General features: G+C 46.3%; 1 protein-coding gene across 5 annotated transcripts in view; it reads right to left on the bottom strand.

Annotated features, from left to right (window-relative positions):
• The window catches only part of CENPT (centromere protein T), a 42,213-nt gene that overhangs the window by 10,172 nt on the left and 12,908 nt on the right, over nucleotides 1-19,133 (bottom strand). For 3 of the 5 annotated variants that reach the window (XM_050922383.1, XM_050922385.1, XM_050922386.1), the window contains exons 5-10: nucleotides 18,280-18,413; nucleotides 16,434-16,467; nucleotides 13,371-13,516; nucleotides 9,836-10,300; nucleotides 7,229-7,456; nucleotides 2,210-2,428 (exon numbers count right to left, since the gene is read on the bottom strand). In XM_050922383.1, the coding sequence (XP_050778340.1) occupies nucleotides 2,210-2,428; nucleotides 7,229-7,456; nucleotides 9,836-10,300; nucleotides 13,371-13,516; nucleotides 16,434-16,467; nucleotides 18,280-18,413 (1,226 nt within the window). The remainder of the gene's footprint in view (nucleotides 1-2,209; nucleotides 2,429-7,228; nucleotides 7,457-9,835; nucleotides 10,301-13,370; nucleotides 13,517-16,433; nucleotides 16,468-18,279; nucleotides 18,414-19,133) is intronic. The other 2 variants (XM_050922384.1, XM_050922387.1) reach the window with 2 other exon arrangements.

The following is a 19,133-nucleotide window of genomic DNA, read 5'->3' as shown; positions in this document are numbered from 1 at the left end:
TTATGGATTGCAGCTGCTTTTAGGGCGATAAGGCGTCTCTCCTTTTTAAGAGAGATTAATCAGTCTCCTCCTGATTTCTCTTCCTGTGTGCCTGGCCAACTCTGTACACCTAGTCTTGCACTCCATGGCCATGGAGAGAGGTGATTCCACAGGATGGGAGCTGGCTCTGCTACACTCAGTTCCCAAGGAGGCTCCCAGAAGCCCAGAACTATTCCTCCTGCCATTCTCCCTGCACCAGGGACAAGCCTAGGAAGAAATTCCTTCTCTTACACTGGAAGGGGCAGAGTCTAGCAGCATCACCCCCTTCCACGGAAAGGGCCGGCCAGCTGAAGCCCAGGTCATAGAAGGGCGAAAGAAGTGGGAGTGAGACACCAAACCAGGATCCTGGAGGGCTGTGAACCTGTCAGTATCAGAAGGGGCAGCAGCAACCAGGTAAGTTTCATCTGGGGCAGACCCTGTTATCTACCCTCTTCAGCTTCATTTTTGAACCTTCCAACTGCTTTTCTCCCACAAGCAGGAGAATGAAGGACAAAGCAGGTTAAGTGGAGAAATGAGACAATGAATCCATGTCTGAGGAGGGAATGGGGGAGTGGGTGGGACTCCTTGCTTCCTGGTTTCCTCTGCAGTCTGGGGAAAGCCTGAAGTTGTAAGATCAACATGGTATTAGTTTAACCTAGTGATGGTTACACACAGCTAGAATAAAACAATCTGTTACAGAAAATGGGTGCTACTGCCATGGGTCTTGAGCAGTAGTCATCTACTGAAGGGGAAAAGCTACTGAGCGCTCCACACACTGAATGCGACGCTAAGAGTCCCTCTGAGAATGGGCCCCTCAGGTCAGCCCTTTCTGAGCAGGCAATCCTAGGCGTTGGGGGGTGGGGTGCAGCGCCTAGGGTGGCAAACTGCAGCACTACACTAGGCTCTTCAGAGTGTCTTCAGGCGATTAGGAGGGTGATGCTTGGCTTTGATCTCTTTGTCCGACTTCTCTCCCCACCTTTACTGAATGTTACACCCCTCTCCTCCCACCTCGCAAACAGCATTACAGGGAGCAGGCCCAACCAACTCTACAGCCAGAGCCACCTAAAGGGCCAGTGCACTTGGTAGCATGGTTAAGTACATCCACAACATTTTTTTTGACACTAGCGGCAACCCAGTAGGCCCCTCTGCACAACATGCCCTACGTGGGCATTCTGGTGCAGCCAGACTGACCACCCTACACTGCTGCCGCTGCTAGTGACGAGAGCGGAGATTGGGGAGTTGTTTTTTTAGGATGCCTTCCCACAAATCCCCCACTCCACAGTGCACCTCATTCTGAGAGATTTTTGTACCAGTCAAGCAGGACACTGAAGCTTGTCTCAGGCAGACACTTGTTTGGTGGAGAACCCAGCACTCCGAACTATGTCTTCAACATGAAAGCAGACAGGAGTGCTCTTGAGAGACTGAGTAACCGTCAGTGCTGTCTGAAGAAGAGAGTCCTGAGGCAGATGCCCCTCTTGCTGTGTGTAATGCAGAATCAAGAGTGATAACGTCAGGTCACCATCTCTGCCTATATACGCTTGGGCTGACTCAGCCCTTTCAATAACCCCAACCACTCTGATCTCTGTGGAGCATGCCTTGACATTACAGCACCAGTCTACCTATATGTGAGTTACAGTCTCTGTAGGCAGGAGAATTTTCATAGCATGGCTACTGCCCCAAATTCCTGCTCCCTGGCTCATGCAGGGTGTTGGATGTTACAAGCATTGCGTTTTTGACTAGCACATGTAACTGGATGGAGCTGGACCAAAAGTATACGTCCTGAGAAACCTACAGCTAAGACTATCAGGGATAGATTTTTTAGGCCTTAGACAGGAACCCAGGGGATTTGGCAACTCAAAGCACTGGTTAATCTGACACCAAATAACTCTACCTTAAAGAATAAGTGATGTTACTAGGAGACAGGTCAATGATCAGGACTGAGCTTTTAACAAGTCCTTAGGTTAGACTACTGGAGACAGCAATAGCACTGAAATATTCACTTTCCATTCAAGAGAAATCACAGTTAGAATATTCTTCAGCAGTGAGATCCAGCTGGACATTATTCTACTGTGGAATCTAGTGGACAACATGGGTGGTAATATTGTTACTAAAACCCTTCCACAGTCTATTGACAGGCTGCAGGGGCAGCCTCTCCAACTGACTTCTACCACCATCACGAGTGTGTTCTTACCTTCACTCTCAGGCTCCTCAGTTTCAGCTTCCTCCTCAGTCATCTCCTCTTCTTCGGAGTCACCCACCTCTCCTATCACAGCTCCGCCATCCAGCTCAGCTTCTCGTTCGACAGCTTCCTTCGTCAATTTCCTTCCAGATTGCTCAGGATACTGAGCAGACAAGGCGCTAGAATGCCTGCCCAAGCTGCGGGTTCTAGCACTCCTGGGGCTCTCGACAACTAGGTGAGGGATAATAAACAAGCTTTACTCTGACAGGCCTTTCGGCCAAGGCTTGTCCTCACACGCATTAAGCCTCAGCCCCCATTTGAGACAGACAAATAGTCCCCAGGAACATGTCTGTCTTTAGTATGGAAAGCGCTGTGTAAGCCTATAGTGCTGGGTTTTAATAATTTAGTTGCTAGGAAAACTGAGGCACAGAGCTTAAGTTACTTGGCCAAGGTTAGAGGTTGAAGTAGAACTAGTTCACTCCCTAACTACTTCCACAAAGCTACTAATAGTCCAGTTGGCTTCCTCTCCATTGAATTTGGAAGGAAGAGGGCCTACATTTTGGCCTGCCTAGCTGTCTGAAGGACACACAGAACAGCCCTTGCCAATATGGAGAAGTAGAAATAAAACTAGAGGTTTTAGTTCAGACTGGCATTTAAGCCGCCTATCAATGCCCACCTCACTTACTAGGGACATTCTGACACCAGCAGGGCAGCTGCAGCGAGAGGGCAGAGAATCTCACTGTGGATTTCTACATCAGTCCCCAGCCTGTTTCAATACCTCACATCAGAAGAGCTGTATGCAACTAGGGAAAGGCTTTTCCCATGTTCATTCCAGTTCAGACACTAAAGCATCCGAAAACATGAGAGAAGCAGGTTTACGGCTCTTACTTCTGGTGTCCACAATGCTGTTGTCAAGGGTTATTTTAGGAAGGGAATCTGGAATGCCGATGGGAATTAAAGAACTGTCAAATATATGCCAGTTTGTGCATGGCAAAAAGCGATCAATCCTTATTGTGAACCTGAGCTGAGAGGAGCAGCTCTCTCCAAACCTGATAGCTCCAAGTATTTCTTTAAACCTAAGTGAGGCTGAGATTTCCTCCTCATCAGCTATGTGGAGATTTCAGTTCCAGAGAGCAGCAACAAAAAGAACATTCCCCACATCAGAACACCACATCAATAACCTGTACATGACCAGCTACAATCCAGTCAAAACAAGTAATTTATAACAGCAGGCTGGCCCAGAAAGCAAATTGCAAGAGATCCCACTTAGAATGGAAGTCAGGCCCCTCTCATATCTAACCTCTGACTGACAACGTTGCTTCTACGGATCAGATACACAGAAGTAACAAGCGTTTTTCCTCAGATGAGCAGCAAGCAGCGATACATAAGGGCATTTTCTCCAGGAGAAAAAAAACAACCAAAAGAGGACATACACCTGAATGGGCTTTAGAAAGAAGTTGCAGCAATCAGTTTTCTGACGCAAACTACCTACTTAGGGAAGAACACGCAGTACAGCTAAAAATAATTGTCAATCATGTTTAGAAATTTGTCAGTGGAGAAAGCTTCCTTTAATTATATTTCCAGGCAGGAGCTCCAAAATTAGATAGAGGACAACACAATGTTGAGCCATTGGAATGCCGAGGACAGCAAGGACTTTCCAAGGTTTTTTCCTTAAATTCCATTGCGTTCCGGGTTCAGTGCAACTCTGCACTCAAGATTTTAATCACACCATTCCTGTAATTAATTTCCATATTATCCTGCAGTTTCCCCCACATGATAATTAAACACTTGAGGGGAAGGAGGGTCTGTGGTTAAGGCACCAAACTAGGACTCGGGAGACTGGGGCTCTGGCACAAATTCCCTGGGTGACACTAGGCAAGTCATTCCATCTCTGTTTGGAGCCCTTTCCATTGTCCATCTCCCGGGCAAGCTCTTCAAGGCAGGAACTCTCTCTTACTATGTATCTATACATACAGCAACAAGCACAAAAGGGCCCAATCGCGGCTTGGGCCTCTAGGCACTACTGAAATACAAACAATTAAACAATACTGTGGCACAAGATGAAGTAGTGAGACCCAAACCCAATACCTTGAAGTGCTTTGTCTGGTGGTGATCACTTCTCACCAAATGATCACTCTATAGCTGACCTCTGAGTCTGCATTCTCAAAGGAGATCTGCACAACACTTTCAAATGACAAGCCTGGGAGCTTAAATTCATAACTTTGCTAGACACTAAAAATCATGGACTGAACAGACACACTAGATTTATGGCTTATTACAATAATCTATAACCCAGTAGCAGTGCTCCCAGCTGCCTTCCCCCCTCCCTCTTTTCCTCCCTATGACTGGAGGGGTGTTAGTGGGCTACTTCACCTTGAAATATGTGTTAACTACTTATGCTACTGTCATGTTATTGATTTGAACTGGGACCATATAGAACATGGTTGCAACCAAAGTCCGGTAGTGGCACCAAATCTTGTATAAAGGGGGGGTCAAATGAGGTGTCTAAGACAAGGTTATGGTTTGCTGGTAATGATTATGCTGTCTATATGCGTGTATCAATTTTGGTAGTTGAAGTTATGAATATTGGCTCTATACTGTCTGTATTTCAAACTTATGTTATGCTTCTGGGAAACATCCTAAACAAGTTGGTGTTACCTCTGCCTAGCCTGCTTGATAGCTCATTAAGGACCATCAGCCGTACAACTGACTCACTGAGAGAAGGCAGATACGCCTTGTAACTCAGCAAAGTATGCAGGGACTTGCCCATGTGACTGCAGACTCCATTTTGCTGTAATTTTCCACAGTAAGAACAAAGAGGTTCTTACACCTCGAAGAGCCTATATAAGGCTGATGCCTCATCTCCATCTGGTCTTCAATCCTGCTTCTTACCTCTGGAGAGACTTTGCTACAGTCTGAAGCTCTGAACAAAGGGCTGAATGACCCATCCCAGTGGGGGATGTACTCCAGAGACTTGATTTGAACCTGCAGTTTACTCCATCACTGCTACAAGCCTGAACTAAGAACTTTGCCATTACTGTGTGTAATTGATTCCATTTAACCAATTCTAGCTCTCATCTCTATCTTTTTCCTTTCATGAATAAACCTTCAGATTTTAGACTCTAAAGGATTGGCAACAGCGTGATTTGTGGGTAAGATCTGATTTGTATACTGACCTGGGTCTGGGGCTTGGTTCTTTGGGATCAAGAGAACCTTTTTACTGGGGTGTTGGTTTTCATAACCATTCACCTCCAGGACGAGTGGCACTGGTGGTGATACTGGGAAACTGGAGTGTCTTAGGGAATTGCTTGTGTGACTTGTGGTTAGCCAGTGGGGTGAGACCAAAGTCCTCTCTGTCTGGCTGGTTTGGTTTGCCTTAGAGGTGGAAAAACCCCAGCCTTGGGCTGTGACTGCCCTGTTTTAAGCAATTTGTCCTGAATTGGCACTCTCTGTTGGGTCCCACCAGAACCAGCACCGTTACAGCTACACAATCTCTTCCACTTTGTACTCAGCTGTGACACTGAGTCCATTTCTCAGACCTGAAGAGGAGCTCTGTGTAAGCTTCTCTCTCTTACCAAGAGAAGTTGGTCCAATAAAAGATACCAGATCACCCTCCTTCTCTCTCTATTACCCTAGGACCAACATGACCTACATTCTCTTCCTTTATGCGGCAGCGTGGTAAGTTTAAAGGAGCCACTGTGTGGAACATGGTCTGCAGGAGCCTGGAAAGGCAGCAAATTCAGTGATATTGAACTAATAAGCTGGCTACCCAGAATGCCATCCCTGCTGTGCTCCCTACACCTACACAGAACAGATCACTGCCTAAAGCAAGTAAAGTGCTAGCTAACCTTGTAGACAAAGAAGAGCTCAGCTCAAAACAAAGACTCTATAAAATCAAGAGACACACACCTGAACTGCGGTGGTGGGAGGGAGTGTAGTTAGATGTACACAATACATTACAAGCAGCTTTCCTGGACTCTTGGCACATTTGTGCATCACACCAGCACTAAGAGCGGTAAACCCAACCATCTTCCCAAAGCCAGGAAATAGAAAGCCCTCCACCCCAATTATCAATCTCAGCCCTTTGGTGCACACTGCTCCTTCCCCAAAAGCCTGGGCAAAAAGATAAGGGTTGCCAAGAGATAGTGCTATTTCAGACCAACAGGAGAGAAGGGTTAATTCTAGAGAACAGCCTGCCTGTTGCCCCTCTTGTTTATCAACTGCCTGTGCTAATCTCAAGTACAGCAGCATAGCCCAGCGACAGAGCAGGTCTTTCACCTGGAATCTCTTTTTTAATTTAGGGCTTTATAGGTCAAAGCCAACACCTTAAGCTCCACCCAGAAGCCCAACACACAGCGAATGCAAAACCCAGAGTGTTGGGGTTATGTGCTTCCCACAGGACACGCCGCTTAACATTCAGCTGCCACATTCTGTACCAGCTTCAGTTTCCAGGTATGTGCTTGCCAGAGGCACCCTGGGTGAAAATGGAGCAACAGAAGAGACCCCACAGGATGCCCCCATTCCGGGGCAGAAATAGCCTCAGAACCATGATAAATGCTATTCTGCTGAACTTTTGTAAAGGGAGTGCCCAACACAAAATCCTGGCCAGCTTGTCCTCTCTAACATGGTGAAGCAAAGTCAGCTATCTGGGACACTCAAACAAAGGAAATGGGCTTAGCTGGAACACTGCTTGCCCAGGAAGGAAGTTATCCATCTCTCTCCGGGAGCTATTTGTTCATATACATACAGTAGTTGTACAGACCTGCCAAGAGCATGTGAACAGAAAACGTAGTCCACTGTCAGTCAGTGTGCGTGAAACAAGAACAGGCAAATGAGCATGGCAACCAGCCTGACACTCCCTTTAGAAAGCCTGACCAGCCATGCCTTTGAGGTTACTTGGAAGAGATTATCTCCAGAACCTGCTGGGGGACAAAATCATGTTTTGCCAACCAAGGTTCCTGCTGCCCATTGGTTAGCACCACAGCAGTGCACTCAGTTGCCTTCTGTCCCTGCACTGAAAGCGCTTCTTACCCTCACTGACAGCCTCCTCCTGCTCAGCACTGTCACCCTCCATTTCCTGCTCCACATCAGCCACCTCTTCACTCTCCTCTGCATCATCCAGCTTCTGAATTATATTGGCGACAGTTTCTCTCATTGATGGCCTGCTGGATTTCACAGGCTGTAGAGCAGGCAGGGTGTCCGAACGTCTGCTCAGATTCCTAGAGGCAGCTGGCGGTGAGGAGCTTGGTCTGTCAGAAGCTAGACATTCATAGAGTTAGGTTAACACAGAAGCTCTGTCCCAAATGTATCTTTATAACATTTATTGTGGCATTTGTGGCAAGTATGAAACATATCCAGACACCAAAGAAGGAGTCTGCATGAGTTGCCTTCACTTGACTCAGGATAGTTCAGAGTTTGCACTGTGCATTAGGAAGTGGGTTTGAAAGAGACCTTCACAGCTGGCTCTTCTCAGCCCCTGCTGGAGAGCCACAGGGTGCATTAGCAGCATTAGCTATATTCTAGCAGCAGCAGAACTAGACTGCATTGTCAACCTTTGATATTAGTGGAACACAAACACCAGTGCCCTTAGGATGTGCTCCCTTTCTTCTGCTCCTCTCATTCCCTTTGCTCAACCCAATCCTCACCCACCCTTCCCTTTGATTCTCTCACACCTTCCTCCAGGCTGCCAGTATGGCCCAAAGTTCTCTCCCTCTCTTCATTCATATCCGTCCCCCAAACTAATTTCTTCCACCAAGCTCACGAGTGAGAACCTTCCAGAGTTGGAGCATTATTGGCCTGTTTCTCCAGGATGCTGTGTTATAGGAAAACTAGAAGCTTCACAGGACAGGGAACTTCTCTCTCTACAGCTGTTCTGTACAGCGCCATATACTGGCTGTGCTTAAATACTGATCGAGCCTCGAAGAAATGTCACATCTGGCCTCCTGACAAGTCGTAAAATAGGAACTGAGTGTAAAAGAAATGCCAGGAGAGTCACAGGGCTCTCTATTTTAATAAAAATGCTGTGTGGTTTGCAGGAAGAGCTGTGAAAAGCTATTTATCATTTCAGATGGTGACCCTGATGCAGCAAGGCAGGAAGATAACCAGGAAAAAAGATGCTGCTGGCTCCTCCTTAGCACTGCAACCCCGCCTCAATCTCTGTAAAGGCAGCAGGTGCACTCACAGACTCATGTCAGCCATCAGTGTTAATTCCTGCCCATAATGGAGTTCCTACTCTCAGCCTCCCATAAAGCCCAGGGGTTAAGCTGGCAGCTCTCTAGGTCCTTGACACCTAGATGATTTAGTTGAGGATTGTTCCTGCTTTGAGCATGGGGTGGGACTAGATGACCTCCTGAGGTCCCTTCCAGCCCTGATATTCAATGATTCTTTGAATGAAACTGTGCCCACCTGTAAATATCCCAGAGTCAGGGCCAGGTTTAAACAAACAATTCATAGAATGTGTAACTGGGATAAATATGGAAGAGATCAGACCAGCACAATGAATGTCCCAAATCTAAGCATGGACTTGAACAATGGTCTATGTTCAGACCAATTTCAAACTAGAGCCTCGATACAGAGCTGGTCTAGAACAGGGTTCTCATACCATGAACTAGAAACAAAAGCAGTAGATAAAATCCTGGACGGGGAAGACCCGTAACTTCCAGGTGAGGAGAGGGGAGAAGACTTTATTCATACATTCATCAATTCCAAGGCCAGAAGGGATCACTGTGATCATCCACTCTGACCTTCTGTACAGCAGAGGCCATAGAACATCCCCCAAAATAATTCCTAGAGCAGATCTTTTAGAAAAACATCCAATCTTGTTTGTTCTCCTGTCCCAGGCCCAGACTGTATCCCCAGATGCCCCTCCAACTCTAGCCTGCCTCCATAATTCTCCTTTGCTGTATTTTGGTGGGGAGCCCCACTTGCCAGGGAGACCGCACTCCTGCACTCTTCTGGAGACTGGCCAGGGATAAAGATAGGGTCAAGCAGGGCATTGCTTTCTCGCCAAGTGACAAGGGAGGAGGTCTTCCTCCCACTGGGATGGCGAGGGAGACCCCACGGCAGAAACAAAACTCACCAACCAGGGTTGGTCCTAAAGAAGCTTCTGCACAGTGGGGGTAGGGATCCCCTGGCAGTGCCTGCACAAGAAACTGGGAGAAAAGCCTGTGCCAGCAGTGGTCTTCCAACGGTGGGAGAACTTGGGCTAGGCAGGGAAGGGGAGGGGAGGGGAGATGGTGACAACTAAGGGTATGTCTGCACAGCCAAGAAAAACCTGCAGTTGGCCTTGGCCAGCTGACTCAGGCTTGCAGGGCTTGGGCTGCGGGGCTGTTTCATTGCTGTGTGACTGTCTCATCTCCCAGGGTCCTAGAGCCCAGGTTGCAGCACAAGCCAAAACATTTACACAGCCATGAAACAGCCCCGCAGCCCAAGCCCCACGAGCCCAAGTAGGCTGGAACAGGCCGGCCCCAGCCATCTAGTTGTTGTGTAGACATAACAATGGGGAGGACAGGGGACTCTTCCCTGGAGGGCTTTAGGCCACAGGGTGGGCCTGGTAAAGTACCAGGCTCAAATGTAATTATTGTATCCAGCAAGCCAGTTTACAATGGCCATTCTTTGATTATAGGGGAAGCAGCTTACACAGCAGGTCCCAGCTCAACTCTCTTCGGCTCCTACGGTACTCAACACCAGCCACCCGCTCTTCTGCTCCAGGAAGTTGCTCTGCATAACTGCTCCCTCGGGTATGTTCTCGCTGCTCTGAGCTCAGGCTCACGGCTCGTTCCCGAGACTCAGCGGCCATCTGGTCAGTGTGTTCAGAATCCCGGGCCAAGTCCTTCTTCTGAAGTCTCTCTGGCATGCCCTCCTCAGCATCCACATCAGGCAGCATTCCCTCCTCAGTAGCTGCATTAGAAGCCTTTCTCCCTTGCACTGGAATTTTTCCTTTCAGGAGCTTTTGTTCAGGAGCAGAAAACCCTGCTTGGCTTTGTTCACCAAGCTGCGGCTGAGCAAAGAGCTCCGTGTTGCTGAGGATGATTTCAGTATCACTCGTCCCCATGGTCATTCCAATCATGGATGTTGCTTGTGACTCTGCCAGATAATTTTGTGCTGGTTAGAAATTTTTAAAATAAGTTTAATCTGCGGAATCATTCAGGGCCCTAGGAAAGCAAAGACATTAGCAGGACATGCATACAGAGTCATTAACTCAAAACTCTTGCCCTGCCTTTGATGACAATCCGTAAGTCTTTACAGCAATTTAATGCCAGTCACAAGGACGTGCTTTCTACACTAACCCATAGCATTCTGGATAAGAACAGCAGAACAATGCAGACATCGCTCTCCAAACCCCAGGGCACCCAAAGAAATACTCAGACTTCATTCTGCCAGTAGCTACTGAACAGTTCTCATGGAGCTCCCCATCTGCCACGGGCCCACATGAACAGGTCCTTCATGCACTTGGATTGCTACGGCCAAGAGCAATTGAAGGACAGAAAGGAGACTTCCAAACCAATCAGATCAGAGTTATAACAATCTCTAGCCTAGGGAGGGGAGAACTGTTGGTTCCACCCTTATGGGGGCTTTGAGGACAACACAGTGGATGTGCAGAGCTGTTGTATTGCCAGAGACTTCAGTGCAACAGTGATTCCTACTGGGAATTCTGACCAGGAAGACATCCATTAAAGCGGAAATCCCCAGAGAGGGCCAGGAGGTAAAGAAGATGTTTGGAAGGACAAGAGAATTCAATAGCAGCTCAACAAGGCATCTTCTGCAGAATGAGTCAAGTGCAGAGATCTGCTCAGTTCTGTTGTCAATAAAAGTCCGGCAGTCTCTGCATCCTGGGGTCTTTGACAGGCATGCATTCTTGTCTGTCCTGACCCCTGCCTAACTGTCTGCTGTGGAACAGGGGAGCTGCCCACCCATTTGGTAGTGCTAGCCATCAAGAGCACGTAACATCACTTTGCCAAGGACTGTGCTAGCTTCCAGGTGCCATTCAGATGTGGCTGTTTATAAAGCTCTGAAATACTCTGGATTCTGGCCACCTCCTGTCGTTCCATGAAAGCACACTAAGGCTATGTCTATCCTTGGAATTGGAGGTGTGATTTCCCGCTCAAGTAGACATATTTGCACTAGCTCAGTTAAAACTACTAGTATAGCCCCAATAGTTGGGGTGGCTAGCCCATGCAGTCGTAGCCCAAACTACAAACCCACCTGGACCCCATGAGTACCTACATAGGATGGCTAACCTATGCCACTGCCTGTGCTACCACAGCTATACTGCTATTTCTAGTGTGCTAGCTCAAGAAGACCTAATGCAAGTAACTTCTACTCAAGTTGCAGCTCACACCCCTAGCTTCAAATGTAGACATACCCTGTGGTGACTAGCATTTTACCAGATAGATCATGAAGGCTGCTGGGGAACCCTTCCCAACAATCCCTAGATTTGAACATTCCTGGTCTGGAGACAGGTCCTGCTCAGTGGAGAGCTCCCAAATTATGGGATTTCCTTCCTTCCTCCACCGGTCTGACAGAGTCAGAGCACATGGAGCACAATGGAAGTCTTACACTCCCAGAGCAGGGATGGTTTTAAAAACTAGAGATGATTAAACTTAGTATCCCCAACACACATAGCAGCACTGCAGCTTGTGAATGCTGAGTATGTCTAGAGCACACCTATCTGCTGGGATGACACCCGGCTCTGACCTCTTTAACAGAGCCCCAGTCAGTACAGGGACAAGATGCAGTGAAATAATGTGGGCGTTCCAGACAGCTCATACAAAATTCACACTGACATTAAAATACTCTAACAGATGCACATATTAACTCACGAGCGCTGCACCAGACTCATGTATAACAACAACTGCCGGGGGCGGGGAGAGCGAGTTTAGTAATGAGCCTACTTGTAGAGTGTTTTTTTTCTGTACTTGGGCTTTTTTAAATGATGTATATCCACCTAGTGATCACTTTATTTTTATATTAGCCTTGTGCCCTTTTTCTGTTTCTTTTTGGTGGAAGGTGGAGAACTAATGAAACAACAATATCCCAAAAAAGAAAAGGTTTTTACTCAAGACTATTTAAAACTCTGGCTTTGTCAACACCTATTGAACTTCAATGACTAGTATACATTACAGAAAACAACATTTTTGCTAAAGATTTGACATCCTAAAAGGTGGGCAGCTCCAGTACCAAAGCTCTGAGAGCCCTAAAAGGCCCTCTGACAAAGCTAGGGGCGGGGGTGAGCTGACAGTCCTGAAATTTCTAAAAATAAAAAACAAGCAGAAAAATGTTTACTGAAAACCCTTCCAGGCCTTCTTTCTCCAGCACAAAGCAGCAGAGAGAGCACGAGCCCTGTTTATTTTTTAAAACCCTGTGCAGGTGACAGTTAAATTGACTAAAGGGTTTAACACACCAATGCACACCGACAACAGAGATCTTTAATTTGAAACACAGCAAAATTATTGCCTCAATTGGCTACAAGATCTTCATATTGCCATGTGGGTCCTCCTGAGCACTTCTCACCATACCCCGTTACGGCGGAAGATCCCAGCTGCTGGGGTAGAGGACTACAAGGGCCTATGCTCCCAGAGACCTCAGTTCCAGCAGCTGCATTTCACCTGCATAGTTTCACCGTGAGCAGAAAGGAGGTGAAATAATAGGTGGTACGCAACACTTCCCAGCTGTGAGGGAACCTTGTGGAGACACAATGACAGCAGGCTCAGTACAAAAGGACGGAGCCAAAGGTTGAGCTGCTCTGTGGCTATGGCTAGATGTGACTGAAATCAGTCAGTCAGTCACTACGCTTTAGTTCTCACCACCTGCTCCCTCAGTCCCTGGTCTCCCAAGACCCACTCTCACTAAGGAGATGCCAAACAGGAAGCACGGATTCAGAACCATCTCAGGCCTCTGACTCCGGTTTAGGCAGTGACGGCTGCTAATTAGCAGGTTATAAGTAGACTTAGACTAGTGACACTGAGAGAAGGAGGCTCAGGCACCAAGGACAGGTTGAGTCACCAGAATAGCTAGAAGGAGGTTTGTGCCCCTCTCAACTTTATGTTTAGGATCACTTCCATATCACTGTAAACATGGAACTGGCCTGGAAATCCTGAAACTCTAGCAATCTGCTTCTCCATACAACACCCTCCCCACCCAAAACAGGAGAAAGAACAGTTACAACACCCACTGCCTCTTATCTGCAATAAATTCTGCTCCACGCCTCCTTCAAAAGCCTCCACATTGACAGTTTTGCGATTCTTTGGCCTGCGGATTAAGCCTCTTTTTTCAACAGACTCTGGTGGTACCGGGGTAGCGAGAGAGATCTGAAGAGACCTGAAAAGGGAGAAAGAGTATAACTCCACTTCAGGCCTACCGCTTCCCACTCCCATCCCAGATCACTTTTGCCACTAGCCAAACAATGGGACTTTAAACATTGTGTTAACTTGGAGATTCTCTACAGAGTTAGGTCAACATAAGAGGCTTTGCGCCGACCTCGCTGTGCAAGCGTCTTCACTTAAATGTGGTTCCCACCAATGTAAGTGCCTCTATGCCGATTTAACACCACCACCTCCCTGAGCAGGGTAGAGTCACAGTCGATGTAATTAGATCAACCAAACATGAGTGTAGACACTGCGTTGTTTATGTTGACTGTTGTTGGCTTTCAGGAGCCGTTCCACAGTGCCCTATAATGGCAATACAATCGACAAAGTGTTACTAGTGATGACACACACTGCTGACCCAAAGAGCCAAGTGTACATGTACGTACATACACACGTGATATAAGAAGTGCAGTGGCTGTATGCCAACACAAGTTAGGTCAACATAATTTTGTAGGATCATACACTGCAGTTCTAGTCCCTGCAGAGCAATGACAATGGTATCGAGCAACCTAATTACCTTCGTGTACTAAAGCATCATTTTAGAATAATAGTTCAAAGACGATGTATCTTGAAAACAATAAAGAATATTGCATGTATATCTAGTTCTTCCATAAGGCTGAGTTCCCTGGATCTGTGGGGCTCAGTTCCCTCAGACTACTCCACAGAGCTTGTCCATACCAGCTTGTCAGCTTAGACAGCTGCATGCAAGTGAACCCCTTCCCACCCCAAAAAGGCTTTTTAACTCTTTAGTCATTTGGTCTCTAGTTCTCAGCACTGCAGAACAAGATTTGTAAATAGGAGACAAGACAGAGGCTCTTAAAAGCTAACAGCTGCAACACCTCCCATAATCATCTTTCTAGCACATATCTAGATACTCTTATCTGGGAAGCAAATGTTTTGTTTCCCTGTTTGTTCTTCTCACAGCTTTATTCAATTAGCACAACGCAGTCATACAGGAAAGTCTTATAATCGCAATGCAAGTTGTACAGTCTCTCTTGATAACTAGGTTACACATTAATATTTCTAGAGTCTCATCTGGCAGCTCCTGCAGTATTCATAACATTATGTATCAGCTCCATTTCTGTCACAGTTGTGAGTTTGCTTACTGAGCAACTGAGTTCCCTACCTCTCTCCTCCTAATTCCTTTTGGTACTGGAGATCCCTCAAGAGGGGATTGAGTAGTTTGAGATCTTTCTCTATGCCTCCAGCTAGTATGTGCCATACTGTTCAACATCAAAAGGGTTAGCCAGCAGCAAGTACCCTCAGAAAAAAGCTCCACCAGAAAGGTATTGGATGCATTCTAAAACCAAGTTGACATGAGCCCTTAGCGGACAGAGGGGGGAATGTAGGAAATCCTCTGAGGTTTAATATTTTAAATTATTTGTGCCTTCCACAGCTGGTGCAGAACAAGAATTGAGAACCATTTTAACTGTGATCTTCAGCACACAACTCACCTCTTCCCCTTAACTGCATAAAGATAGTGGAAACACATTTGGGAAATTTAAATAATCTGACACCAGTCTGCTTTAGCAAAATAGTTTAACATACAATAGATTATCTGACATTAAGCTACATATTTCAGGTGAATCAGCAGGATTGTGACATGTTTTACAGCTTCCTGTCTACAGAGAGCTGTATTGTTGATGTACCTGAAAAAAGATTAACACTTAAGAAGACTTAAACCTAGGAGGGAAGCCTTAAAAAGTAAAGAAACTTATAGGTTTATAGATACAGGAAGAAAAAGGCTTCAGAATACATCTGGGAAAGCATTTAAAATTGACATTCTGCTAGTGTCCACAATGCTGTGGGCTGTCCACACACAAGGAAACAGGTTGTAAACTCTTCAGGGCAATGGCTAAGACAAGCAACATACAAAGCAGAGGAGAGGTATACATTATGAATGCTAAAATAAAAATAAAGGCCAGATATACCCGACTGTTGCTCTACCATTCCATCAGGTATCACAGCCAAAGCATGTCTTAAGGAGAGATCTGAAGACAGGAAGGACAGGCTTGGCTCAAAGGAGAGGGAGCAAAGGCATGAGCGGCATGGAAGAAAATGCAGAGGTTGTAGGAGAAGCAAAGAAAAGGGCAGTCATGGATAGCATCTCTGGTGGAGCAACGGGGCAATGCGATAAGAGTGGCTAGGTAGGGGAGCAGCATTGGGGAGAATCTCGAAGGTGAGGACAAGCAGCTTGAACTACATGCAGTGGAAAAGGGGGAACTGACAGAGAGGTGATGTGCGCCAAGTAATGAACGAAGATGACCATAGCTACATTGTGCACGGATTTGAGGGGGACAACATTGGAGCAGAAGGCAAGAGGGGCCAGGGAAGAAGACACCATATCAATATGGGAACTGACAAGGATCCCAGATGAGGCTTAGCTGCAGGGACAGAGGAGGCCATATCTTAGAAATGTAATGGAAGACCAGCAGGATTTGGATCAAGCCTGAATGTGTGGGGCAATGAAGAGGGAGGACTCAAACCAGAACCGATTTAAAAAAAGACTGCCTTGCATCCACAACCCCAGGATATCAGAGGGTATACAATCAGCAATCACCAATACCTGGTATCAAACTAGGGAACTGCTTTATCATTACTGTTCAACCTACAGGGTCCTATTGTATGTTGCGGTGACAGGGAAAAAGCAAGGCAGGGGGTGCTGGATATAGGTAGTTCTGCTTCATGGTGCAGAACTGCCGAACAGAGACTGCTCAGCGTGGACTTACTGCAGCTGTGGAGTTCAAGAGAGCTCTTCTGACCATGTACTGCCCCATCCTGCCTGCTCCTCCCAGCTAGAGAAGATCTGATGAATCAGAGCAGTTGTAGTCATGTCAGTCAAAAGCAGAGGCTTTTGTGATTTAACTCACCTTGTCAGAGAAGAGTTGTCCAACGCTGGCTCAGCTGAAAAAAGTTTGAGGCACATATTAGCTGAGTATGGCACAACTTATACAGATATTACTAGTTTGAGGGAACCATTTTATCCATTCTCCACCTTCCAGGGCTGGTTACACTATGATTCCCCAAGAGCAAAGCTAGCATGTTATATCTACTGCCTCATATTTAAGGTGCCGTGAGTTGGGCAGAAATAACAGAAAAATATTCAGTGGTTTTCCTGTATTTCACTAATTTTCAGTTTGTTTTAGGAAAATAAAATGACAGCTTCACGACTCCTATTCTGAATTGCAATGCCACTTAACATATTAGTGGCTAGTTCTCTGAAAGGGCAATAGACTGTTGATACAAAAGACAGCTTAATGCAAGAGAAGCTACCTCATTCAGTAATATTAACCCCATTTATGTTATTGGTCACACTATATTGGAATTTTAGGCTCATCACAACCACCCTTCTGTGACCCTGTCCCTTCCAGGTAATAGAGGGGCATCTGGAGACTTTGGGAGTGTATTTGAAATCTAAATATGCCACAGTCCCAGGTGAAGTACTTACTAAAAGCTGCCCTGTGTCCATGCAGCCCCAGGAGAAAGAAGGCCAATTTGGCTTTTGGTAGAGCTGCAAAGTGTGAGCTTTTATAGATTCTAATATTCTAAGACCACAAGACATCACTGTGATCATCTAGTCTGACCTCCTGTATAGCACTGACAATAGGACTTCCCTGAATGGATTCCTTTTTGAACTAGAGCATATTTTATAGAAAGACATCAAATCTTGATTTAAAGATTTCCAGTGATGGAGAATCCACCACAACCTTTGGTAAGTTGTTCCAATGATTAATTACCCTCACTGTTAAAAATGTACATCTTATTTCAAGTGTGAATTTGTCTAGCTTCAACTTCCAGCCATTGTCTAGTCCAGGGGTAGGCAACTTATGGCACACATGCCAAAGGCGGCACATGAGCTGATTTTCAGTGGCACTCACACTGCCCAGGTCCTGGCCACTGGTCTCGGGGGCTCTGCATTTTAAATGAAGTTTCTTAAACATTTAAAAAACCTTATTTAGTTTACATACAACAATAGTTTAGTTATATATTATAGACTCAGAGAAAGAGACCTTCTAAAAACGTTAAAATGTATTACCGGCAAGCGAAACCTTAAATCAGAGTGAATAAATTAAGACTCGGCACACCGCTTCCGAAAGGCTCCCGACCCCTGGATTGAAGAGCCCTCTATTATAAAACTGCTGTTCCCCACTTAGGTACTTCTAGACTGTAATCAAGTTGCCTCTTAACCTTAACAGGGGAGGGATAGCTCAGTGGTTTGAGCATTGGCCGGCTAAACCCAGAGTTGTGAGCTCAATCCTTGAGGGGGCCATTTGAGGGATCTGAGGCAAAAATCCATCTGGGGATTGGTCCTGCTTTGAGCGGGGGGTTGGACTAGATGACCTCCTGAGGTCCCTTCCAATCCTGATATTCTATGATTCTCTTTGTTAAGCTAAAATTTAGAATTCAAAGTGGAATACCACCAACTTGGAAAGCCATCCTGAAAGTCACAAATGGAGGAGCCAGTTACTTGTAACTTGGGTGGTTTTAGTAGCTCAACAATGTTTATTTTTAATCTAAAGAGATGGCCTTTGGCCCACCTCCAGAGTGCCCCTTTTGTACTTACAACACAAACCACTTCCCGGTGCAGAACTGCTGAACAGAGAAGCTGTTCAGAGCTGACCTACTGCAGCTGTGGAGTTCAAGAAAGCTCTTTTGAAGCTCCCTGAAAACTCTGGAGTACAGAGTCAAGCAAGGAGATCCCTGATTCTGCCTTACCAAGATTTCGAGGAAGTCGCTCATCTGCTCCTCTCTCAAACTCAGAAATGCTGAACTTCTTTTTCTTCCTACTCATGTGTAATGCAGTGATGACTGTGCCCTCAGGAACAAAGTCTGGCAGGTGCATTTCCAGGCTACCAAAACAAACAAGCCAAGGTTTTAGTGTAGGCCAACGTTCTAGTGTTATCGTCCAGATACGGTCAGCTCTCCAAGACTTGCCCCTGTGCTGTAGCAGCAACAACATTCATTTCTGTTTCCTACCTTCTGGAGCAGCAGAAATGAGGAACTAAGCAAAGATGGGCTCAGCAAATACAAGAAGGTGCCACTCACTTGTTTTACCAGCCAAAGCAGATTTCAAAGAGGAAAGCAAGAGAGATCTAAACACATGTTTTCAATGAAGGGTTCTGTGAACTGAGGCAAAAATGAAGGATCAGATCAGACTCAACCCAGTTTCACAGTTCTCCCCCCATAAGAACAAGAGACGGCAATGAACATATATCGCTGTACTGCTTCGTAAACAGGAAGGAGTTATCACGAAACATCATAAAGGATGCTTGAATATAGGAGAACAGGAGAAAGATGCTCCTCTAGTCAGGGACTTGGGCCAGGAGCAGAAAGAAGATGTAAAAAAAAAAAAAAAAAAAAATTGCCCTATTTTACCCCTCCATGCTGGCAAGAGCCCTCCCATGTAAGAGCAAAGCTTGACTCAAACCTGCTGCAGAGGGCGGACTGGGGGAAGTGGGGGGCAGTGCTGACCCTTTGAGTGATGGGAAGAACAGACAGTCAGCTGAATGCTAGGCAGAGAATGGGCAGGGCTGGGGGAATTGGAAGCCTGCGAGGCAATGGAGGAAAGA

Source organism: Gopherus flavomarginatus, chromosome 14 (assembly GCF_025201925.1).
Source record: "Gopherus flavomarginatus isolate rGopFla2 chromosome 14, rGopFla2.mat.asm, whole genome shotgun sequence".
Lineage (NCBI taxonomy): Eukaryota > Metazoa > Chordata > Testudines > Testudinidae > Gopherus > Gopherus flavomarginatus.
This window is presented reverse-complemented; position numbering and strand designations above follow the sequence as displayed.